Source organism: Mustela putorius, unplaced genomic scaffold, assembly GCF_011764305.1.
Source record: "Mustela putorius furo isolate JIRA1106 unplaced genomic scaffold, ASM1176430v1.1 tig00003853_pilon_pilon_pilon, whole genome shotgun sequence".
In the NCBI taxonomy this organism is placed as follows: domain Eukaryota; kingdom Metazoa; phylum Chordata; class Mammalia; order Carnivora; family Mustelidae; genus Mustela; species Mustela putorius.
The window spans coordinates 7,179,443-7,204,445 of record NW_025422005.1 but is presented as its reverse complement, the minus strand read 5'-3'; the positions used below and the strand labels follow the sequence as shown (position 1 = coordinate 7,204,445).

At 52.0% G+C, this 25,003-nt stretch overlaps 1 protein-coding gene across 1 annotated transcript; it reads right to left on the bottom strand.

The window, feature by feature from the left end:
* Window positions 1-224: 224 nt before the first annotated feature.
* PGD (phosphogluconate dehydrogenase) lies at window positions 225-17,678 on the bottom strand. Its single transcript, XM_004741519.3, has 13 exons — window positions 17,538-17,678; window positions 16,822-16,897; window positions 15,865-16,044; window positions 13,917-13,982; window positions 12,671-12,789; window positions 9,822-9,891; window positions 7,474-7,608; window positions 4,974-5,163; window positions 1,639-1,769; window positions 1,328-1,461; window positions 1,060-1,159; window positions 799-921; window positions 225-714 (listed from the first exon to the last, which is right to left on the bottom strand). Exons 1-13 carry the CDS (start codon window positions 17,543-17,545, stop codon window positions 595-597), a joined length of 1,452 nt encoding a protein of 483 aa, XP_004741576.1. The 5' UTR covers window positions 17,546-17,678; the 3' UTR covers window positions 225-594.
* Between the last annotated feature and the right edge of the window lie 7,325 nt (window positions 17,679-25,003).

Below are 25,003 nucleotides of genomic sequence, written 5' to 3'. Positions count from 1 at the left end.
TCCCCGCACAGGTAACGACGCTAAACTCTGCTGTGTTTCTTGTATCGTTTGGGAGTCTTTTTTAAAAAGAAGACAGAGATGCGGCGCCTGGGGGGGCTCAGTGAGTTGAAAAGAAAATGGAGAGGAGAAAGCGCACGAGGCCGGAAGGAACGGGCTCCAGTGGGGGGAAAGCGGCGGCTCCGCGTGGCCGACGGGAGAGCACTGATCGGGAGAACAGGCACACGTAGGATCTACCTTTTATTGTGTGGAGAAAAGCGGGAAACCTACCACGTGACGCAAACGTTCCAGTCTGAGCGACGTCCCCCCCCCCCCGCCCCACGTGTGCCTCGAGCTGGGACACGGCCGCATGGGGCTGGGGCACACGGGCGCACAGGCTGGCCTCCTACTCGGCCCCAGGACGCCGGGGCAGAGGGCACCGGGCTTCTCCAGGGCCACTTCACATGGACACTCACGTGACCTTGTCAGGAGTCCCTTAGGAGACTATCTTAGAAAAGGTCTGAGCAGAGAGCGGGGCGGAGGGCTAGGTGAGCAGCGTCGGGCGGCCCCTGGAATGTCCCCCCCCGTCCCGGGAACCGTGGCAGGCGACTGGTCTGATCAGGCATTGTATGAAGAGGACGACACGCTGCCCCCGTGGCCCGTCCAGTTGGTGTGGATAAACTGTCCGGGTTTGGCTAAGAGTTCGTAAGTGTGAGCCCCGAAGTAATCCCGCTGAGCCTAGAAGACAAGAAGTCGGGTGGTTGGAGAAACGGGGTCGCGCCGCCGCCCGGTTAGCGCCGCCCCCCGGCTGGGACAGCTCACCTGGATGAGGTTGGCTGGCAGCATGTCGTGTCTGTACCCGTCGTAGAAGGACAGGGCGGTGGTGAAGCAAGGCATCGGGATGCCCGCCTGGACCCCGGTGCTCACTGCCCGCCGCCACGAGCCCTGAGCCGAAACAAGCCAAAGACGAGGGGTCAGCCCACAGGGAAGACGCCTGCTTCCTTCCCAAGTGGCAGAATTCCACGGGCGCCGAGGCTGGGAAGTGAAAAACCAAACCCCCGCACCCAGCTCTGGGCGGCCTACCTGGCAGTTCTCGACAGCTGACTTAAAGAAGTCATCGAGCAGGAGATTCTGAAGTTGTGGGTTCCGGTCAAATGCGTCCTTTATCTTTCCCAGGAACACGCTGAAATGAGCAGGAGGGAAGAAAGCACCACCTTAACCTGGGCGCACTGAGCGCCCGGCAGGAAGCAGGGGAAGCAGTCGTCGGGGAGACTGTCCGCTCGGGCGCCGAGAGCACCGCCCTGGGGCACGGCGGCGGGCGGTGGGGGGCGGGGTTGTGCCGCACACTCACCTCCTGATGATGCAGCCCCCTCTCCACATCAGGGCGATGCCGCCGTAGTTGAGGGTCCAGCCGAATTCCGTGGCCGCCTGTCTCAGCAGCATGAAGCCTTGCGCGTACGAGATGATCTTGGAAGCGTAGAGGGCCTAAGGGACAATGGACCCGTGTGAGCCAGAGTTCGCCACGCGCTCCCCGCCAGCAGGCCGGGCCTAGCGTGGATGGTGGCAACAGGACACAGCTGGACTCTGCGGCCTCCCGCGGCCTCCTGCCCCCACTGCTGCCCAAGGCACCCACAGCCACCACGGTCAGGGACTGGGCCCCACCTTCCGAATATCCTCCAGGAATGCTTTCTTATCACCTTCAAACTGGATCTTCTGGGGACCCATCAGCTTTTTGCTGGCCTGAATCCTCTCGTCCTTCAGAGATGACAAGCATCGAGCAAAAACCGCTTCTCCTGCAGAGCGGAGGGGAGAGCGTGACCGCGCGGAGGGGAGAGCGTGACCGGAGCTCATTCGTGAAGCCGGCGGGAAAAGAGGACACAGACGCCAGAGAGGAGGAGGGAAATTAGTCAAGATCGGATTTCTAGTCGCACCAAGAGCTGAAGTCTCAACCTTCGGCTGCAAAATTGAACCTGGCTCAGAAAGAATTTTCAAACTTGGGGCGCCTGGGTGGCTCAGTGGGTTGGGCCTCTGCCTTCGGCTCAGGTCATGATCTCAGGGTCCTGGGATCGAGCCCCACATTGGGCTCTCTGCTCAGCGGGGAGCCTGCTTCCTCCCTGCCCCCCCGCCTGCTTGTGATCTCTGTCAAACAAAATTAAAAAAAAAAAAGAATTTTCAAACTTACAAAAAGTTTTAAACTTATAAAAACCTCTAGACAGTTGATTTGATAATCAAAACTCCAAAGAAATCAATCTTCCAGCATGAACCCAAGTACAGTCACAAAGATCAACGTGCAATTCACAACGGGAGCTCTGAGCGCCTGGCAGGCTCAGCTGGTGGAGCTTGCGACTCTTGATCTTGGAATTTTAAGTTCGAGTCCCACGTTGGTATGGAGATTACTTAAAAATACAATCTTAAAAAAAAGTAAACGGGAGGAGTTCTAGAGAAAAAACAAGGAAGTAAAACCACTTTGGTTCGGAATTACTCTGCTGATCCATATGTAAAATTTCAATTTCAGGGATGCCTGGGTGGCTCAGTTGGTTGAGCAGCTGCCTTCGGCTCAGGTCATGATCCCAGCATCCTGGGATCGAGTCCTACATCAGGCTCCTTGCTCAGCAGGAAGCCTGCTTCTCCCTCTGCCTCTGCCTGCCTCTCTGTCTGCCTGTGCTCGCTCGCTCCCCCCCCCCTGACAAATGGATAAATAAAATCTTATTTTTTTTAAATATCAATTTCACTTGGGAGGGCTTGGAATTTTTAATGTTCACCAAAGACTCTCTTCTATAGGAGCACTCACTGCCCCTCAAAAACTAGTTCACAGCAGACAGCCTTGAACTTCGCTCAGTGCTCAACTACAGTCGGGTCACCCTGAGCTGGGGGTTGCCTGCAACAGCCAGTACACGGAGAAACAGCAGACTTGCCCCTCAAAAAACTCCATTTTTTTTTTTTTTTAAGATTTTATTTATTTTGACAGAGACAGAGCACACAAGCAGGGGGAGCAGCAGAGGGAGAAGCAGACTCCGCACCGAGCAGGGAGCCCGGCACAGGACTAGATCCCAGGACCCCGGGATCATGATCTAAAAGGAAGTCAGACGCTTCACCATCTGAGCCACCCAGGAGCCCCCAAAACCCCATTTTTTAATTATTTAAATTTCTTTTCCAGTACGTCCACAATCACCATAATTTTGTTTCATTTGAATGAACATTTCAATATCAAGATATTTAAACTTCTCAAAAATTTGCCCTTCGAAAAGCCGACTTGCTCAACTGACACATTACACAATTAGAGTCAATTACACATACGAATCCGTCCCCCGCAGATAAAATGAAGTAAAACCTCTGGGCTTTGTTTTCGAGGGAAGGGGACTGGCCACACACCCAACAGCACTGCCCGAACTCGGAGCACACACGCCGGCGTCAAGGGGCGAGCCCACCGGGCCACCCTCGCCAGCCTTGCACACACACGATGACTTGGCACCAGGGGACGGAAGTGTCAGTGGGACATGGCTGGCGCAAGGAGGCCAGGGTGGCACAACACCCTGTGTTACCCAAGGGTCAGCTCGAAGACTTCCTTCCCCAGTGGTGCAGCAAACACGAAGGGCGCCCACCCAGAGACGAAGCCTGGCCTGCCCCCAACCGGGAGGCACGGGCCTCTCCCCACCCAAGAGCAGGATCGTTTCTGACCCTTCCTCGCCCTTCCACCGGTGTCGGTGACCAAGAAACTGTTCCTGGCGGCTATGCCCTCGCTCCCCTGCCCTGGGCAGCCCTCACATTAGCTCAAGAGCGGCCGCTGCCCTCTGCACCGAGCTGGCTAAGCGACCTGCTTCTTGCGTGGCTCACAGCCAGCCGCGGGGAGCCCTAATCCATGGGGGACGCAGCCTCTAACCGGCCGAGCAGAGAGGAAAATCTGTGTTTAGAGGGAGAGCCGTTCTGCCAGGAGCGGAGATGAGCCTTTCATTCAGCTCGCCAGGCACCTTGTTCTACTGTTTTCAATCTCGCCGGAAGTGTATCTGTTTTATTCTTAAAGGACCAACTTGTTTGAGTCCTCTTACTATCTGCTATCTGTCCGTTTCTGCTTTCCGTCGCCCCGTATCTTCCCGTTCGAGGCTGAGCTCGCTGCTCTAAAACACAACATCCACAAAAAGGACACACACCAGTGGTCCGGATCGTGCCTTTCTTTAAACGAAGGGGAAGGAACAAAGGAAGAGAGTTCCTAAAGGACCTGAAATGTATAGGCTGTATTTCATTTTTAAAATGTCTGGGGGAAGGGTGCCTGGCTGGTTTAGTAGGAAGAGCATGTGACTCTCCACCTCGGGGTGATGAGTTCAGGCCCCACGTTGGGTGTAGAGAGAACTTAAAAATAAATAACCTTTAAATAAAATTAAAAATAGGGGTGCCTGGGTGGCTCAGTGGGTTAAAGCCTCTGCCTTCGGCTCAGGTCATGATCTCGGGGTCCTGGGATCAAGCCCTCCATCGGGCTCTCTGTTCAGTGGGGAGCCTGCTTCTCCCTCTCCTTCTGCCTGACTCTCTACTTGTGATCTTTGTCTGTCAAATAAATAAATAAAATCTTTTAAAAATAAATAAATAAATAATAAGTAAAGTGTCGAGGAGGGGGAACCACAGCAAAATATTAACAAAAGTTGAGGACGGAATCTCACGTCATTCGTGAATAATTTCGTTACCGGGACCTCCCCCATTAGAAAGGTCATGGAGGTCACCGACCACAGTTCAGTTCCCAAGACAAAAGCCAGCCAGAAGGTCGAGCTGAATAAGAAAGCCAGGAACTCCCAAATGGCCCTCAGAGCCCGTGTGACCGAGAGAAGGTTGGCAGGAGGAGAGGCTAGAGCGCAGGCTCGCGCCCGAGGAGCAGAAAGCACTGAACGCCGCTGAGCGCCGCACACAGGCTCCCGGGGGCCGGTCCTTAGGGGCCGGTCTACACCAGCATCCCAGAAGCACAGCAAGAGCGAAAGAGACGAGGGGCTTCGGCGGGGAGCGCACGTTACCGATGAGGGTGACGGGAACGCCGTACTCCAGGGCCGAGATGGCCGTCCACTTGCCCGTGCCCTTCTGGCCCGCGCTGTCCCTGATCTTCGGCAGCAGGTGTCTGCCGTCGCTGTCTCGGAACTTGAGGATGTTGGCCGTGATCTCGATGAGGAAGGAGTCGAGCTCTGTCTTATTCCATTCCTCAAACACCTAGCGCGGGACGTGGGAGGCACAGCGTGAGAGAAACCCGGCCCGCGCAGAAGCCCCCCGGCCCCCGGCTTTCGTCTGCAAGGACTGGTGCTCACGACTCGCTCTACGTACGGGGCTGAGCCCCGCTCCCCTGAGTCGAGTTTGATGCTCCCCACGAGTCGGCTGTGTCTGCTCGCACCGTCGCCTCCTCGGAGGCCGCCCCGGCTCACGGGACCTCCTTATGCCCCCTCCTCTCCTGCAAAAGCTCCCGCCAGCCAGCTGCACACTGCCGCGGAGCAACTGTCGTGTGTCCCAACTCCGTGCAGCCAGGGGGCAGGGGCTTTGGTTGTTTGGCTATTATGTCCCCAACACCGAGAATGGTTCCTGGCATATAGGACAGCACTCGTATCCATAAATACATTGTTTTCAGTAAATTCATTACATCTGAACAAACAAAAAGAGAAACCCTGTTTCTACAAAAATAAAGTTAAATTGTTTTAGAAAGAAGAGTGAAGGCAGGTCAGCAAAGCAGAGCAGGGATGACACGTTTCAAAGTTGGGGGGGGGGGGCGGCCGGGCTGGGGTTCAGTCAGGGGAGGCTGCAGCTCTGGATCTCAGGGTTCTGAGTTCAAGCCCCATCTTGGGTGTAGAGATTTCTAAAAAAATAATAAACTTTAAAACAAAAACATTAGGGGGGAAAACTGTAAAAACTCTGGCAGGATTCTGCAGCGTGCACCTTGCAAGGAAGTATCCCTAAATCATGTTCCACTCGAAGGCACTGGAAGGGGACACCCTAGATGACGAAAAAAAGGACTATGACGCCGGCCAGCAGAGCCACACTTGGAGGAAAGGACTGGATGCGGGAGGAACGTGTCTTCCTCGATTTCCAGTTAAAGTAAATGTTTACCTAGTGACACTGCTGAAGTCTTCAGAGAAAAGAGTACTAGTGCTAACCTTGAAATATATTTTTATTTTTAAATTTTCTTTATTTTTAAAGAAGATTTTTTTTTTTTTAAGATTTTATTTATTTATTTGAGAGAGAGACAGTGAGAGAGAACATGAGAGAGGAGAAGGTCAGAGGGAGAAGCAGACTCCCCATGGAGCTGGGAGCCCGATGTGGGACTCGATCCCGGGACTCCAGGATCATGACCTGAGCCGAAGGCAGTCGTCCAACCAACTGAGCCACCCAGGCGCCCTTTAAAGAAGATTTTATTTATTTGACAGACAGAGATCACAAGTAGGCAGAGAGGCAGGCAGAGAGAGAGGAGGAAGCAGGCTCCCTGCTGAGCAGAGAGCCCGATGCGGGGCTCGATCCCAGGATGCTGAGATCATGACCTGAGCCGAAGGCAGAGGCTTAACCCACTGAGCCAATGAGGTGCCCCTTGAAATGTTTTTTTTAAAAGATGAAACTGATAAAAGAGGGACAGACATTTGACAAAGCAAGAAAAATGCAAGGACACCGTGGGTGGTGAGCACACAAATATTCACGACTGAATTCTTTCAACTTTGCTGTGTGTTTGAATATCTGGTTCCTAATAAAATGCTGGGGGGGGATTTTTTTAAGATTTTATTTATTTGGCAGATCACAAGTACGCAGAGCAGCAGGCAGAGAGATGGGGGGGAGCAGGGTCGCTGCCAAGCAGAGAGCCTGATGCAGGACTCTATCCCAGGACCCTGGGACCATGACCTGAGCTGAAGGCAGAGGCTTTAACCCACTGAGCCACGCAGGCGCCCCGGGGTGGGGGATGTTCATGTTTCCCCCACTTTGACTAACTTCTGATTAACTGCCCAATAGCCATTCCCAGCCTGACCAGGAAAGCAAGCTTCCATTCCACCGCCCCCGTGGGACGATGCGAGACCAAATGAGGTAACGACCATGAAAGCACACAGGCCCGACACAGGAAGGGCCACTAAATGGTGCTAGTGATCAATGCCAAGATTCTCGGGGGAGTTCTGGCTCCGTGGCTCGCTATCCTATCGTACAGCTTCCCTTCTATTGGACTGAGTCTGTCTTTTTTTTTTTTAAAGATTTTTAACATTTTTATTTACTTGCAAGAGTGAAAGTAAGAGAGAGCGCATGCTCGGAGAGGAGAGGGAGCAGGAGGCTCCCCCCTAAGCCCGATGTGGGGCTCGATCCCAGGACCCTACGATCACGACCTGAGCTGAAGGCGATGCTTCACCAACGGAGCCTCCCAGACGCCCCGAGGCTGACTCCATCCTCCCACCAGCAGGACCCCTGGAAGGAGGCGGAGGAAGGCTTTACTCCGCAGGCAAATCCCTCTCACCCGAGCAGCAGGGGCCGCTGCAGCCCAGACGCAGGCCCAGGACTCACCTTTGCCATCTCGTCATGCTCCATGGCCAGCACGTCCTTCATCAGGTGGTAGGCCTCACAGATGAGCTGCATGTCCCCGTACTCGATCCCGTTGTGCACCATCTTGACGAAGTGGCCGGCTCCTTCATCTCCCACCTGTCGGGGTGACAGGCACCAGGCGGCCTTCAGAGGCAGGACCCCGGGAAAGCCCACGGCCCATTCTTTGGCGAGGCTCCCTCCCCATAGAGAAAATAACAGGCTGGAAGCAAATATCTGTAGTGTCTTTGACACGGAGCATCACCACGCAACAATCCGATGAAAGCCCCAGCCAGCCGAGTGTTCTCAAACTCACTCAGAACTCGGTTCTCTCGAGGTTTCTCCAAGCCTCCCAACTCGCTGCAAGCACGTGCGGTTCACGAGCCTGCATCTCCCGCCCTCCCTTGCTAGCAGGGCCCTCGCTCCCCACCCTGCCCACGAGTGAAAGATGCCCCCTTCCCGAAGTTACCACTCTCCCACTGCCGGGGCTTATAGCCCGTCGGCTGATTAAACCACCGGCAAGTTAGAAAACATGTAACTGTGTCGTAGTTGCTGCTACGGGGCTACCTAGGGGTAAAATGACCCTGGATCCATGGTCTGGCCGTCCACCTGGTAAGCCTCCAAATGTGTTTGTGCCAGCGCGTCTCAGGTGACGAGATACGGTTTATGAGAAAGCTGGCGGGACGCATACGGTTGGAACACCAGTCTGTGAATTCAGTTCAAGTAACTACAGACTTTAGTGGTTACAAGTCTCAGTCCCAGCGGCATGTTCTGCCCCTACAGACGAGCTGGGTGGGGAACCAAAGCATCTGAAAATCGCTCGGTGGGCCAGGCACGGTAGGCCAGGCACGGTGGGCCAGGCATCAGAACAAAGGGAGTTTCGGGGTCAAGCATCCGGTGGCGACGAGCTCCGAGTCGGGCGCAGCCATCTCCACGACAGGCATCCACGTGCGCGGTGGCCCGAGGTTTGCTTGACCCGCGTGCTCTCTGCTGTGCCCGCTGACTGTGTACGACTGACCCCTCTGTCGGAGACTTCCGCCACCTGCGTTTCCGCGGCTGACCCGCCCCCTCTGGCTCCTGACACCTGTGGCTGCCAAGGACCACGGCCAGTATCGTCTTCCCTCGCCCCGTCGCTCCTGTAGTGAGCGAAGGAGCGTCTGCTCTCAGTATCCGCACCAGCTTTGCCAACAGCCCGAGAGTAAGCCTGGAGGCTCTGGAATGTCAGCCCCCGACTCGGTCAAGACCCAGCAGGGCCCGTACTGGCCTCTCGTCACGATTCTGTCCCAAGCGCGTCTACAAAGCAGGGACCGCGGCTGTCCTTTCACGGCGGTCACTGACTGTCGAGGCTGGAATGTTCCCTTCCTAGTCCTTGACACTAATGAGAACATCTCAACCCTCCAGATCCAGCCCCGCCCCTCTCCACCCTAAGCAGACCGGGCCGGACTCGGGGACACTGGTTAAGAGGCACAGACCAGACAGGGGGCTCCCGCGGCCGTCCCCGGGCACGGTCGGGCCTCCCCCTCACTGCTCATCGGCCTCAGGCCTCCTCCATCTCTGCCTTTCACCGCCCGCACACAGAGTCAAACAGAGCGGACTAGGAGCTAGAGACCTCGGAGACCACCCCATCCTCACATTTTAGGGACAAAACACTGACCCGTGTACCTTCCTGACTCGCTAACGGCCCCCGGTGGACGGAGAGCCGGGGTGACAGGTCAGGTCACTCAGCCTGGCGCTTCGCCCACCCGTGGCACGGCCTGAGTCTGCAGCTGGGACAGAACTATCCTGGCGGCAACACGAGACGCAGGGAGGCGGCGCACGGGAACAAGCCCAGGCCTCCCTCCTGTTTCGCGCGGGCGCAAGGCCTGACGTCGCGGGCTCTGTTCGAGCACAGAACACCTGATCCCGGGCGACGGGAAGGATTTTCCACATCCGTGGCCCGGACCTCTGAGCGCCCCGCACCAGCCCCTCAATCCTCCTTCCGTGCAGGCGGGCGAAGCCCAGCTTTGTGACACTTTCTTCATTTTCGTGAAGTCACAGAGCTAATGACACGAGTCTCGCTTCACCTCGTCCTTGCCGTGCCTTCTTGAAGAATCCAACTTCTAGATGAATGGCGCAGGGCTGTTTTTAGCACCAGCCTCGAGGCTCTGAAACACTCAGGAGGCAAGGCCACGTAAAAGAGGCCCGCGTCCTCGGCCATCACTGCGCTAGCGACTTCAAGACTGTGAAGCTGGTCCCCAAACTAACTGTGGCCCCCCAGGTGGTCCTGGCTCTGTGCGCTTTGTCCCGTCTGTGCCCGTGTTACCAGCCGGCTTGAAAGAGGAGCCAGAACTTGCCCAGTCACAGCAGGGCTCCCCCGTTCCTACTTTTGCGGCGATGCCTTGGAAGATCGTCTTGATGTGGGGCCTGTGGGAAGGAACCGTGTAGTTTAGCTCCTGAAAAGAGGGACCGAGATCTCCGTTAAATACTCAAGGACCCCCCACCCCAATCGTTTTCTTGTGGGTGGGAGGTGGAAGCGCCCCCCCCACTGTGGAAAAAGTAATGAATGAGCGAGTCCACGAGGTAAGCCCCGCAGAGGCGGCAGACTGGCTGGTGAGAGAAGACAGGAAGGCCAGCGGAAGCATCAAAGCACAGGAGAAATTTCTCGGGCGCTGGGACTCAAACAGCAAGCAACAGGGAGGCTCCCGGGGAGACGCCTGTCATCCTGTCGTCCTGCCGTCCTGTCATCCTGTCATCCTGTCGTCCTGCCGTCCTGTCATCCTGTCATCCTGCCGTCCTGTCGTCCTGTCCTCCTGTCATCCTGTCGTCCTGTCGTCCTGTCGTCGGTCTGGACGCGCGGCCTCAGGCCCGGCGGGGCTCCGCACCCGCACAACCGGGCGAGGATTCCCAGGGCAGCTTTGTGATGACCCGGAGAAAAAGCGGCTGTTCCTCCTCCCTCCCACTGTCCGCGGAGAGGAGACGCGAACTCACGAGGCTTTCCGCTTATGCTCTCCTCACTACGACCACTGAAGGCTTCTTCCCAAAAAGTTTTTGGTAAAGGCACGGGACTGCCAGGGTTGCAAAGCTCATGCTCAGGATCAGAGCTACGACAGCTTCGCGTGAAGCTTTAGAACCTCCCTGAACTCGTACGGAGTGTTTAGGACAACGGCGCCACTCCTACCTCTGCTGGGGCTCGATCTCACCACCCCAAGGCCGTGACCTGGGCCAAAATCCAGAGTTGGATGCTCAACTGACTGAGCCACCCAGACAATCGCCTTTTAAATACTGTATTAACCACTGTTCCTACTACTTTGAGTGAACAGTGAACAAGTCTTCCGTATGCTTACGACTGCCCGACGGTCTGAGAGATGGAGTCACTGAACGAGTGAGGCACCGCTGCCTTAGCAAGTGTCTTCATGTGTATCGTCTGCATATCTAGCCTGAGATCAATGTTTGTAAACTTCTGGGTGGCTCAGTGGGTTAAAGCCTCTGCCTTCGGCTCAGGTCATGATCCCAGGGTCCTGGGATAGAAGCCCGCATCAGGCTCCCTGCTCAGCGGGGAGCCTGCTTCCTCCTCTCTCTCTCTGCTTGCCTCTCTGCCTACTTGTGATCTGTCTGTCAAATAAATAAATAAAATCTTAAAAAAAAAAATGTTTGTAAACTTCTGAGAAGCAGGAAGCTCTCTATCTACTTCCAGATTTCACACGCTGTGGGGGCGCCTGAGTGGTTTAGTGGCTTAAACATTCTTTTTTTTTTTTTTTTAAAGATTTTATTTATTGGGTGCCTGGGTGGCTCAGTGGGTTAAGCCACTGCCTTTGGCTCAGGTCATGATCCCAGAGTCCTGGGATCGAGTCCGGCATCGGGCTCTCTGCTCGGCAAGGGGCCTGCTTCCCCCTCTTGCTCTCTGCCTCTCTGCCTGCTTGTGATCTCTCTGACAAATAAATAAATAAAATCTTAAAAAAAAAAAAACAAAAAGATTTTATTTATTTATTTGAGAGACAGATCACAAGTAGGCAGAGAGGCAAGCAGAGAGAGAGGACGAAGCAGGCCCCCTGCTGAGGAGAGAGCCCGATGTGGGGCTCGATCCCAGGACCCTGGGATCATGACCTGAGCCGAAGGCAGAGGCTTTAACCCACTGAGCTACCCAGGCGCCCCAGTTAAGCATCCTCTTGATGTCAACTCAGGTCATGATCTCAGGGTCGTGGGATCGAGCCCTACTTCGGGCTCCGCGCTGGGTGGGGAGTCTGCTTGTGATTCTCTCCCTCCCTCTGCCTCTCCCCACACTGACACACTCTCTCTCTCTCCCCCTCAAATAAATAAATAAATAAAATTTTTAGATCTCATATACTGCACAGAATCCCAAGTAACTCATCAGAGAGCTAATTTAAAGAATAACCTTCCCCAGGAAACCCTTTGCCTCTGGGAATTAGGTTTGATCACTCCTTACTTTAACCCCTAATATCATTCTAGCACACTGGAAATCAAACTCATTCAGAAAAGAATGGTACCTTTCCACGTCTCCCTCAAAAGGATCCCTTTTTTCTTTCTCTTCTGCTCACCCACCTCCCTCTGTCTGGCTTGCTCTCTCTGCAGTATCAGCAGCAGGATTCCCTCCGTCTGAGTCAGGTGTGATTATTACTTGTACCTTTTCATTTTGGTTCTGTCCCACTCACCACCCCCCACGCCTCGTGTACCCCTGCTCTTACATCACCGATGCCATGGCCAACTCTTCCCCTTACGGACAGCACAGAGCACAGTGTAAAACTTGTTTTGTCCCCAAGTCAGATACAAAACTTCCACCTCACTCTCCCAGGGACAAAACAAGCCTCATCAGATTTTTCCATCACTCATGATTATTAAATGAGTGTTTATCTTAGGACTGGGCACCACTTAGAGAGGCAGACTTTACTTCCCAGTCCACACAGCACCCAGGACATTATTCTAACGGCTTCCTTAAAGCCCCTGAACTCGGTAAGCCTGTTTAGAGCTTCTAGTATCAGTCTTGGAGGAAATAGCAGAGATCAAAGGGCAGAAGAGAACCTCGCACACAGGAAGTCAAAGCAGTCAATGTACAGACGGAAGAACTATTCCTGGGATCTCCACCACTCAGGCCCCGCAGAGATCAGGGGGGCAAGAGTACCCACGGCTCACTCCCCTCACAGCTCAGGCTCCCTGTGCTGAAACGGGTGGCACCTTTGATACTCACCAGGCTTCCTTGTCCCCTCCTGGCATAAGTGAGGGGCCATACCGGGCCCCCTCCTCTCCACCACTGACTCCACTCCCCACAAACAAGATTCCCTTGGCCTTGAGGGCGCGACATCGTCTCTACATGAGAGAAAGAATTTCATTATGCTTCCGTAAGACAGTTTCTCCCAGTGGATAAGAGGAGGTAGAAGACAGGTATGGAGAGCCCACCCAGGACATGAAATGACCCCAGGAGCCAAGAATAACCTCATCATTCCAGAAATTTTATCCCGGGGCACCTGGCTGGCTCAGTGGTAGAGCATGCAGCTTTTGATCTCAGGGTTGTGAGTTCAAGCCCCATGTTGGGTGTGGAGCCTACTTAAAAAAATAAATAATAAAAAGAAATAAATAATTTTAAAAAGAGATTTAATACCCTCAGTTTGGGAATCAGGACAAAAAAAAAAAAAAAAAAAAATCCAGGGAGCCTGGCTGGCTGTCAGTAAAGTGTATGACTCTTGATCTCGGCATTGTGAGTTTGAGGGTGTAGAAATTACTTAACTAAAAAAAAAAATCTGGGGCACTTGGGTGGCTCAGTTGGTTAAGCATTGCCTTCGGCTCAGGTCATGATCCCAGGGTCCTGGGATCGATTCCCGCATCAGGCTCCTTGCTCGGCAGGGGGCCTGTTTCTCCCTCTCCCTCCCACTCCCTCTGGTTGTGCTATCACTCTGACAAATAATAAATAAGCAAAATATTAAAAAAAAAAATCCATGGAAGTTTAAAATAGCTACCTTTCCCCAAAGGGAAATAATAAATAAATCTCTTTTTCCTGGAAGGTCTAGTACCATCAGACTCCATTAAGAGCTGGTGGGCTTTGGGGGGTGCGGGTTTGGTTTTTAAGAGTTGGCTTCATACAAGTATGACTTCCTGCCACTTGGCACTTAGGACGATACAGGGTCTTCTCCCAGCACACGAGGCCAGTAAAGCCGTGGTTCTTAACCATGGGCTGCTGGCGGAGAAGGGAAGAGCTAAGCACGAACCGTCCGCCTCCTGCATCCACGCGGAAGCCCTCCTTCTGAGTTACACGTATGCCTGAGGTGACCTCAAGTACGTCCTAGCAGAAACAGAGGCTGAGGACAGCAGCATTGGCACCAAGCCCCAGGATCGGCACTGCAGAAGGACGGCCCACTCTTTCAGCACGTGTGCAATGCTGATACTTTTTTCTAGAATGTTCTCAGAACCAGAAAGAACTCAGACTGAAGAATACTTACTGTGGTGTCCCTGTATTCAGAATTTCCTCCATCAATGATGATGTCACCAGTGTCCAACAATGGTACCTGTAACCAGACGCAAGCATTACGGTGGGCCAAAGAAATGGAAGACAAAAATAGAATGTACCTTAACCAATTAAAACAAACAAGAATTTATCCCAGATAAATCCAATCTAAAAGCACATGTTGGGGCGCCTGGGTGTCTCAGTGGGTTAAGCCTCTACCTTTGGCTCAGGTCATTATCTCATGGTCCTGGGATCAAGCCCCACATTGGGCTCCCTGCTTAGCAGGGAGCCTGCTTCCCCCTCTCTCTCTGCCTGCTGCTCTGCCTACTTGTCTGCCTGCTGCTCTGCCTACTTGTGATCTCTCTCTGTGTCAAATAAATGAATAAAATATTAAAAAAGAAAAAAAAGAGATTTAAAATTTTACAACCAAAACCTGCTTGAAAAATTTTGTGTTTCCACTGGGTGCCACCGGCTGTCTTACAGTCCCAAATCCCAGCAAAGGGACTCGTTCTAAAGGATCCCATCATTTCCTACAGAATCTGCCCACAGCAGTGGAGGGGCCCGGTAAGCAGCCATCAGCGGGTCTGGTGCGTGACTCCATGACCAGCCCGGTCTGGAGGTGGCAGGAGGAGACCAGGCCTCGGACAAGCACGTCTTCCTACAGGGCACGACGAGGCTGGCTTTACTAGTTATTCTTTCGTCTCCCCGCACAAGGATCCAGTGAACTTGACTTTGTACTTTCTTATGCTGGAGAATAAGCTACGGCCTTCCAGTCCATTCTGTGTATAGCTAATCATGATCAGCTTAGCATCTTGCTACACGAAAAGCTTGGTGTGTCCTTTCCTTATCACAGCATTCTTCCTTTCTAGGTCATTCTTTTTTAAAGTGGTAACACACTGGTTACAAATTCTGCTCCCTGCGGAGACCCCCCCACTGTTAACAGGGCTCCCGCAGGAAAGGAATGGTTCATCCCTTGCCTTTGTCTATCCCTACGCTCTCACAACTAATGCCTTGGTTTTTCCAGAGCTGTCACTGAGAATTTGAGTTATCTTCGTACGTTAACCAAACGCTGTTGGGGACATTCCCTGGGGAAGAACCTGTTGTCGCCACTGGCTCCTCCCCTCCACTGCCATCCCAGTGGATGCGTGGCCATCGGCCCTTCGGCGAGGGCACAGCCTGGCGAAGCACGCAGGGAAACCCACCACCCCCTAGCCTTGGGGCCTACAAGACCCATCAGCCTACGATGTGTTACAGAAACAGAATGAGCCCTACAAAGCAGTGCCCCTACAGCTGAGGCTCAGGGCCGAAGTACAACAGAGGCCCTCTCTTGGGCACCTGCCCGAGGGTCACCCTCCTGTCCTCCCAAGGCCATTGCAGCCTATACACATAGGTTTTTTTCTTCCAAATCATTCAGAAATAAGTACCCAGCATGTAGATATCCCTAGGATTCCCTAAGGAGATCTCATCATTTATATTAAATTATAGAACAATTTACATATTGTTATTTTACACAAATGCTGAAAAAAGTGAAATCTACTTCTAAATTTGGACACCACGGTTTATTGGTGAACAGCTCTAAGCACGTATAATTCATAACCAAAACAGTAAATTTTTTGACCATCGATGATAGAGACAGACCAAGCTCCCTACTACTTCTACTCCTACTGTTAGTGAATTCTAATTGAAATGTCCATTGGTGTCCTAGAATTTCATATATATGGAATTATTACCATCTGAGGATATGCGGTGACTTAATCTGTGCCGATCAGGTTAACCAACACCGAGACATCGAAGCACTGTTTTGTCTGAACTAAGCAGCTCACATCCAGACACCAAAGAGGCAAAAAAAAAAAATCTCTTAAGTAAAAAGTGGCGACACAGCTGACGGACTGCAGGAGAAAAGCTGCCCCGCCAGCAGCAGCTGGGAGCAGAGCTGGCCTCACCAGTTTGTCGATGAAATCGTCCACTGCTTGGCCAGCCTTCACCAGCAGTATGACCCGCCTCGGCTTCTTCAGCTTCGCGACCATCTCCTCCAAGGAGTGAGCACCGACCACTTTAGTTCCCTTTGCCTCATTGGCCAAGAAATCATCAACTTTGGAGACTGTCCTATTGAAAGCACAAACCTAGAAGGACAAAAAAAGGTCTGCTCAGGAGATCAGGGACACAGAAGACCTTCAGACCCCTAGATTAAGAGGCAGTGAAACTTCTACCGCAGAGAAAGGAACAGAAGCAAAGGTCAGCTGCCTGAGGCAAACCAGGCTGGAGTCTGTCACCAGCTGATTGGGACTCAGATTCAAATCAAGGGACTCGATGCTGCAAACTGTTATCTTTTGTCACCAATAGTCCTTGTATCAGAACAAGCTTAGTGTTTGTACTGTTTAAATTTTCACTCACCCCAGTTCTCACTAGACAAAGATGTTAGAGCTCTACCAACCCAGGGCGGATTTCTCCTCCTCCAGCTATGGGCAAGATGGGGCGCCTGGGTGGTTCAGTCACTTAAGCGTCTGCCTTCCCTCAGGTCATGATCCTGGGGTCCTGGGATGGACCCCTGCCCACAGGGAGTCTGCTTCTCCCTCTCCCCCTCACCCCTGCCTCGTACTTTCTCTCTCCCGTTCTCTCAAATAAATAAGTAAAATCTTAAAAAAAGAAAAGAAAGATCTGGGTAGGTTTATTCCGGCTGCAACCTTACAGATGCATTTAGCAAGACTCTCCTTCGGAGAAGGTGGAGCTGACCCCACCCCCCCACCACCCACAGGTGCTTGTCCTTCCTTGGCAAAACCTCCTGAGCAGCAACAGGGGATCTGTCAGAAGTGGCAGCTGCATAGGATCTTGGAAATCAGCAGCAGCGCACCAAGACACACCAAGAACCCACAAGACAAGTGTGTGTTCTCCGGACTTACCACAAAGCCGTGGTCATTCATGTTCAAAATTAAGTTCTGGCCCATGACAGCCAGTCCAATCAGTGCAATGTCAGCTCTAAAAGACCAGGAAAGGGAACAAAGAAAACGTGTCAGTTCCACTTAATCCATTCCAACGCAGAGACCCAGAGTGTCCTAGCTTTTCCTATGAACAATCTGCCTTCCCTCTTCCCCTGCCCCCCCTTCACCCTGGAGAACCAGGCGTGCACCGCCCAGGCCACTGCAGACGGGCCACCCAGCGCTCCCCACTTCACCAGACGGCGAGTTCTCTTGAGATCCACTAATCCTGCAGGAGGGCGTGCAACCTCTGCTCTGCCCAGGCCACCCGCTGATGACTCACTGCGGCCGTCCCCGTCCCCCACGCCCCCGCGCCCCCGCGCCCCCGCGCCGGGAAGAAGCCCCGCAGGCACAGCCGCCGACCGTCCAGGCACTTCCCCTCCGGCTCCGGCCCCGGCTTCCCTCGGCCATGCCGGCCCCCTCCCCGCCGGACCCTTTCTGGACACGGGGATCCGCCCGGCGCCGCCGCAAGAGGCAGAGGGCCTGGGCCCGACCGGGGCTGGGACCCTGAAGGTCCGGGACTCCGCGCGCCACGAGGCCGGGCTCCCGCGACCCCCGTGGTCAAGGCGACGTCAGGGGTGGCTCCGCCCTCCACGCCGGCCCCCGGAAAGTTCCCCCGCGGCCCGCAGGTCGTCACTCACTGGGCCATGGCGGCGGCGGCGGCGGCGGCAGACTGGGCAGGAGCGGACGGAGCGGGAGAGCGGAGAGCGCGCGGCGACGCGACCGAGACTGAGTCGCGCTCCTGCTCTGGCCCCCAGGGCCTTGGCCGCGGCCTTCCGGCGCTGACCAATCGGAAGGAAGGGGCGGGGCTTTGTAGCTACGCCATTGGCCCTCCCCGGCGCCTGTTAGACCACCTGAGGCAAACGGACCCGCCCACTCCCGGGGGCCGGCTCAGGAGAGCGCCGAGCACATCGATGGCAACGCAGAGGCCGGCAGGGCGGGGGCGCCTGGGACTGGCGGAGGAGGCGGGACAGGTGGAGGCGGCCCGGCGGCCCCGGGGACGGACACGGGGGCGTGGGCGGGGCGCGAGGACCGCTGGAGGGAGCGGGGGCGCCGGGACAAGTGAGGGGGCCGGGTCGGGAGCAGAGGACTCCCGGGACTGACGCAGGGGGCGCGGGGGGGGCTCCCGGGACGGGCACTGGGGGCCCGGCGGCTCGCGGTCACCGGCGGAGGGACGGCGGGCGGCTCCTCCCGGACCCCGGAGCAGAGGACACTCGGGTGGGCGCCTCCAGTACATTTGATGATTTTTTCTTCTGTGAACGCTTCGTATCATCTAACATGTACCTGGCACCCTTGCACGTAGTAAGTGCTCACCAGAAACCAAAGTCACGCAGCTGGTTAATGGCTCGTTAGTGGCCCAGTTGTGACCCGTTCAAGGCCAAAGCTAGTTCCATCCCAGCAACTGCACAAGCTACTTTGTAATACAGGTTTTAAGAGATACAGTGTAATAACTTACCTGTAAGCTGTGTCCCACTATCGTGTTTTTTCCTATTGGAAGTTAGGTCAGACTAAATCACAGTTAACAGTATTGTGAATGCCAATGGAATCTCACTCTGAATATTTAAAATCTCAGGATCTGTCTTGGATGTAGAAATTTTCCTGTATTATTTTTTGCACTAAAGGCATTCTGTTAATTTGTTCTTTTCCTCGAGTTTCCCTTGAGTTGTACCAGCCAGCGCTTCCCGTCCTGAAGTTCCAATTTTCCTTTCTCTCCTCTCCTGCGTGGAGGGTGGTGTTCATGAACTCTGTGGTTGACCCGCTGTACAATGTCCAGGTGGGGCCAAGATTAGAACAGAACTTCCTTCTGAGGAAAAAAAAAGTCCCTGTCCCTTGAGGCTCTTTCCTTGATTCCTTCTTGCTTTTCCTGGTCACAGAAATACGGGCTTGGAAGCAAGCCCAGAATTTATTTTAATTACGTATTGGTTCAGCATTAGTCATTTTTTTAAAATTCCAGTATAGTTAACATGCAGTATTTTAATATGTCTCGGGTATGCAGCGTAGTGACTCAAGAATTCTATACATTACATAGTGCTGATTGCAATACGTGTACCCTTTTTTAAAAAAGTAATCTTTACCCCCAGTGAGGGGCTTGAAGAGTCACACGCTCTACGAGCCTGCCAGGCACCCCGCAATAACTACTCTTAATCCCTTCCACCTGTTTCACGCATCTCCTTCCCCACTCCCCTCTGGTGACCATTAGTTTATTCTCTACAGTTAAGAGTCTGGTTTTTGGTTTGTCTGTTTTTCGTTTGTTTTGTTTCTTAAGTTCCACATGTGAGTGAATTCATTTGGTATTTGTCTTTCTCTGACTGACTGACTTCACTTAGCATGATACTCTCTAGCTCCATCCGTGTTGCAAAAGGCAAGATTTCGTTCATTCTGAGGCTGAGTAAGATTCCGATAGAAATCTTTTATATATATTTACCGCATCGTCTTTATCCATTCATCCATCGACGGACGGTGGGATGCTTCCATAGTTTGGTTACTGGAAATACTGCTGCTATAAACATAAGGGTGCATACATCTTTTCAAAGTAGTGCATTTTTTTTTTCAAGTAGGTGCCACACCCAGCATAGAGCCTAACTCAGGGCTTGAACTCACAACTCTGAGATCAAAACCTGAGCTGAGATCAAGAGTCGGATGCTTAACCGACTGAGCCACGCAGGCGCCCCTTGAATTCGTGATTTCTTATTCTCTGGGTAAATAGCCAGTAGTGGAATTATTGGATCATAGGATAGCTCTATTTTTAACTTTTTGCGGAACCTCCATGCTGTCCTCCAGAGTGCCTGCACCAGCTTGCGTTCCCACCAACAGTGCAAGAGGTTTCCTTTTCCTCCACCTCCTGTGCCGACACCTGTTGTGGTTTGTTTTTGATTTTCACCAATAAAGCCCAGGGTGTATTTTATTTTTTTAAAGAGGAACAGTAGCTTTTTAAAAAAAAAGATTTTATTTATTTATTTGAAAGCGAGAGCACATGAGAGAGAGGAGGGGCAGAGGAAGAGGGAGAAGCAGACGCCCCGCGGAGCAGGGAGCTAGATGCAGGGCTTCACCCCAGGACCCTGAGATCATGACCTGAGCCGAAGGCAGACGCTTAATGGACTGAGCCACCCAGGCGCCCCAGAATGTATTTTAAAGCTACAAGCGAGATGTCTGGCTGCCCTTAACACCTCCCTGAAGGGGGAAGGACAGGGACAGGGAGCTGACGGAGCAAAACCAGGGAGGGCAGAGCCGCTGCCATCACTGGCCACGGGTCACCGCTGAGGCCGAGAGACCTGGGTCTTCACCCCAGCTTCGGCGACCTTGTCGTTTTGGGTGGACCCAGCTGGCAGGAATCTTGGAGTTCTCCCAATGAAGTGTGTCCACACTCCAGTGTGCAAAGAAGCTTGATAAATCCGAACTCCGATTTCACAGATCTGGGGTAGATCTGGAAGTGCGTTTTATCACCCCCGTGATTCTCACTCCAGATGGTCTCTGGACTACCTTTTGCAATAGTTCTTGAAGGGTGGTCCGTGACCGTGGAGGTCCCTGGTACCCTCTTCAGGGAGAAGTGGGCCCAAAGCTCTTTCGCTAGGGCTAGCAAGACGTGACTTGCCTTTTTCATCTTCGTTCTCTTAACAAGTGTCTGATGGAGTTTTCTAGAGGCTCTGAGACAGGTGATATGGAAGAGATTAAATGCAGAAGCAAGTAAGAGAATCCAGCTGTCTTAAACTGTAGTAAACCAGACATCAGGTTTCACAACTGTAAAACAATGACTGAGTTTCCTTTTGTTTTGGGAAATGGTTACTCAAAAGTTTCTCCATTTTGATTTCTTAAATAGTAAATATCCGTAGAATAGAAACAAAAGCTCCCTGTATCATCAGTCCTTTTTAAGAGTATAAAAGGGACTGAGAGCAGTGGTTCGCGAGCCGCAGACCTAGCCCGACTCCTGTTTCAGAGAGGACGAGATTGCGGTTCAGAGAGCCCAGACTGGCTTAATCGGAGACGTGCACCAGAACTGCCCCTCTGGGGACAGATTAGATGCTCTCCAGGGTCCCCCTCAGTGGACCCTGGGGTCCGGAGACAGACTCAGTGGTAGGACAGCACGCAGAAGTCCCGTCGGACGGCCGCTCAGATGATCCAGAAGCTGCCTGATAGAGAAGGGAAGAGTGGGTCTTGCTGCCACACTCCTTAGCTCGCTCCGGTTCCGCTTCTTTCCAGCTATGCAATTTGGGGCCAGTTATCGAGTCTCAAGAGTTTCATGTGTAAAACAGGAAGGACAAAACCTCAGAGGGTAGCTCTAGGGTGAAATGACACAACAGAGACGTGCTAGCCTCTGTCTTTTCTTATGGAATGGACACAGAAGAGACGCAAACTGTAGCGGAAAAGAGGATTCAGTCACAACATTGCTCCCAGGCTTCTCCCAGCCTTCTGGGGACAGACACACAAAAGCAACTTTGCAGCTTCCTGCAGGCTTCTGAGCAGTTCTAACTCAGCTGGTGGTAAAATGCTCCATTGTTTTGAGTTTTTTGCTACGGAAAAACTTCCCCTGAAGTTGAATCGCACAATATCTGTCTTCCTCATCCAAATGTGTATCATTCCAAGCAGCCTATCCTCTTCCCCATAGTCATTGTCTCTGCCCTGCATCCCTTTAGGGGATCCCAGGAAGGGGGCAGCAGCAGAGACACCCTATCTATCCTGTCTATCTCGGTCCTGTGTGTTTCTGTCACCTTCCTGTGCCTTACACACAACGGATGGCCACTCACTAACTGTTGCTGTCAAATGTCTGGTTTATACCATTTTGTTTTGTTTTTTAAAGGGGTACATGGGTGCCTGGGTGGCTCAGTGGGTTGAGGCTTCTGCTTTCGGCTTGGTTTGTAGTCCTGGGGTCCGAGGATCGAGCCCCGCGTCAGGCTCTCTGCTCAGCAGGGAGCCTGCTTCCCTTCCTCTCCCTCTGCCTGCCTCTCTGCCTACTTGTGACCTCTGTCAAATGAATAAATAAAATCTTTAAAAAAATAAAAATTAAAAAAAATAAAAAATAAAAAATTTTAAAAAATCATTAAAGGGGTACAGTTCATGCAGATGTCTAGAACACTTTTCATTCACACCTGTTTTCCTGCCTAGCTTTAGTAGCAATCCTTCTCACTCTCTAAACTGTTCTGGCTTGAATGATAAACTCTACTGGCACGCTGGCTTAAAACCGTATGCTGGGGTGACCGGTGGGCTCAGTCGGTGGAGTCTTTGACTCTTGATCTCGGGGTCGTGAGTTCAAGCCCCATGTTGGGCATAGAGCTTACATTAAAAAAAATATATATATATGTCACAAGAAGTTGTGACATGTATATATATATATATATATGTATATATATATGTCACAAGAAGTTGTGACATGTATATATATATATATATGTATATATATATACATGTCACAACTTCTTCATAGAACTATCCTTTAAAAAAAAAAAAAAAGATCTAAGGGGCGCCTGGGTGGCTCAATGGGTTAAAGCCTCTGCCTTCAGCTCGGGTCATGATCTCAGGGTCCTGGGATCGAGCCCCGCATCGGGCTCTCTGCTCAGCGGGGAGCCTGCTTCCTCCTCTTTCTCTGCCTGCCTCCCTACCTGTGATCTCTGTCAGATAAATAAATAAAAAATCTCAAAAAAAATCCTTAAAAAAAAAAAAAGATGTACTGATGCATCGGGGAGCGCGGGGAAGGAGGGGCTGGTGAAGGAACACGGACTTCCAGCCGGGAGACGAGCAAGTTCCGAGATGTGATGTTCACACGGACCCAATACCTGGTAACACGACACTGTGGGGTTGACCCTTGCTGAAAGAGTAGAACCGACAGGTGTTCCCAAAGACCCGCACATACACAAGTAATAAGGAGATCGATGCGTTGCGTAGATGGGATGCAGCCTTGCCCCGTGTGTGTGTATCAGATCATCAGGAGACAGACTTGAAATTTCCTACCATACCTCAATAAAGCTGAAAAAGAAAAAAAGATGTTTCGAAGTGTAGTTTATGCGCCATACCGTCCCTAGATGGGAGGTGTGCGGTTGGACGACTTTCAGTTAATTTACACAGCAGTGTGGCATTCACCAGCCCCCCCCAGTCAGCCCCAGAATGTTCCCTTGTGCCTGTCTGTAGTCAGCCTCTACTCCCACAACCAGCCTCAGGCAACCTCTGGTCTCTGTGGTTTTGCCCGTCCTAGAAACTTCGTAGGACTGGAGGGTGTGATGTTTTGTGTCTGGCTTCCTCCACGCAGCAGAAGCAGACGAAGCTTCTGAGCTTTGTTCGTGCTGCTGCACAGATGCACGGTACGTTGCTGCTTATCGCCCAGTGGTAGTCCGCTGTGCGTACTCTAGCCACGCAATTTGTCTATCTTTTGATGGACGTTTGGAAATGCAAATAAATTAATTAATTAAAAAGTAAGTAAATAGGGGCGCCTGGGTGGCTCAGCGGGTTAAGGCCTCTGCCTTCGGCCCAGGTCATGGTCCCAGGACCCTGGGATCGAGCCCCGCATCGGGCTCTCTGCTCAGTGCAGAGCCTGCTTCTCTCTCTCTCTCTCTCTGCCTGCCTCTCTGCCTACTTGTGTTCTCTGTCAAATAAATAAATAAAATCTTAAAAAAAAAAAGTAAGTAAATAAATAAAAGTAATAAAGAAATAAAAATAAATGAAGACATTTTGAACGTTCACATACAAAATCGTGGTGTGGGCATGTTTTCATTTCTCTTGGGTAGACACTCCGCAGAAACGGCCCCAGGGGTGCGAGTTTAACTTCTGAGGAGGGGCTGAGCTGTTTCCGCAGTGGCCGCAGTGGCCGCACCATTCCCCACCCCTGTGGGCAGTGTGGGAGCCTTTCTGATTCTCCGCATCCTCGCCAGCGCTTGGTGCTGTCTGAGAGATTCCAGCCATCCCAGTGGGTGTGAGGGGGCAGCTCCTTGTGGCTTCAGTTGGCATCTCCCTAATGTCTAAGGATGATGAGCATATTTTTCAAATGCTCATTTGCTATTCATGTATTGTCTCTGATGAAATAGCCATTCAAATTTTTCCTTGCTTTTTTGTTTTGTTTTTGTTTGTTTTTGTTTTTGGCTGTTTTGTTTTGTCTTCTTTTGTTTAGAGAGAGAGAAGGAAGCGGGAAGGAAGAGGGAGAGAGGGAACCTTAAGCTGTCTCCATGCCCACTGCTGAGCCCAATGAGGGTCTCGATCTCATGACCCTGAGGTCATGACCTATGCCAAAACCAAGAGTCAGAGGCTTAACCGTCTGAGCCACCCAGGCACCCCTTCACTATTTTTTTTTATTCTTATTTTTTTAAATTTTTAAAGATTTTATTTATTTGACAGAGAGAGAGACAGAGAAAGCAGAAGCAGGGGTAGTGGGAGAGGGGGAAGCAGGCTTCCTGCGGAGCAGAGAGCCTGATGTGGGGCTTGATCCCAGGACCCTGGGTTCACAACCTGAGCCAAAGGCAGACACTTAACGACTGAGCCACCCAGGTGCCCCCACTGTTTGTTTTTAATAAATTTTAGATTTATTTAAAAAGTCGCAGAAATTCAGACAGGAACCGTGCAGGCTTCACCTAGTTTCCCCTGTGGTTAACATCTTGACGTTACCGTGGCGGATTTGTCACAACTAAGAAAGCACAACGTTGGTATAACACTGTTCACTGAACTCCAGACTTCATTAGAACAGTGTTTTCTGCAAATGCACTTTTCCTGTTTGGGGCTAACCAGGATTCATTATATTTAGCTATCTTGTCTTATTTCCTCTGGGCTATGACAATTTCTTGGACTTTTCTTGTTTTTAATGACCTTCATTTTTTTTTTTTTAAAGATTTTATTCTTAAGTAATGTCTACTCCTAACATGGGGTAAGAACTTACAAACCCAAGATCAAGTCATGGGCTCCACCAACTTTGCCAACTGTCCCTCGTAACCTTCATTTTGAGGAATGCTGGTCAAGAATTTTATAGAATGCCCTTCAATTTGGATTTTTTTTTTCATGTTTTTTTTTTCTCTTGGTTATACTGGGGTTGTGGGTTTTGTGGAAGAATGCCGCAGAGGTAACATGCTATTCTCTTGTCATCACGTCAGAGGTACAGGCTTTCCCCAAGGATGGTACCACTCACCACCAGCCA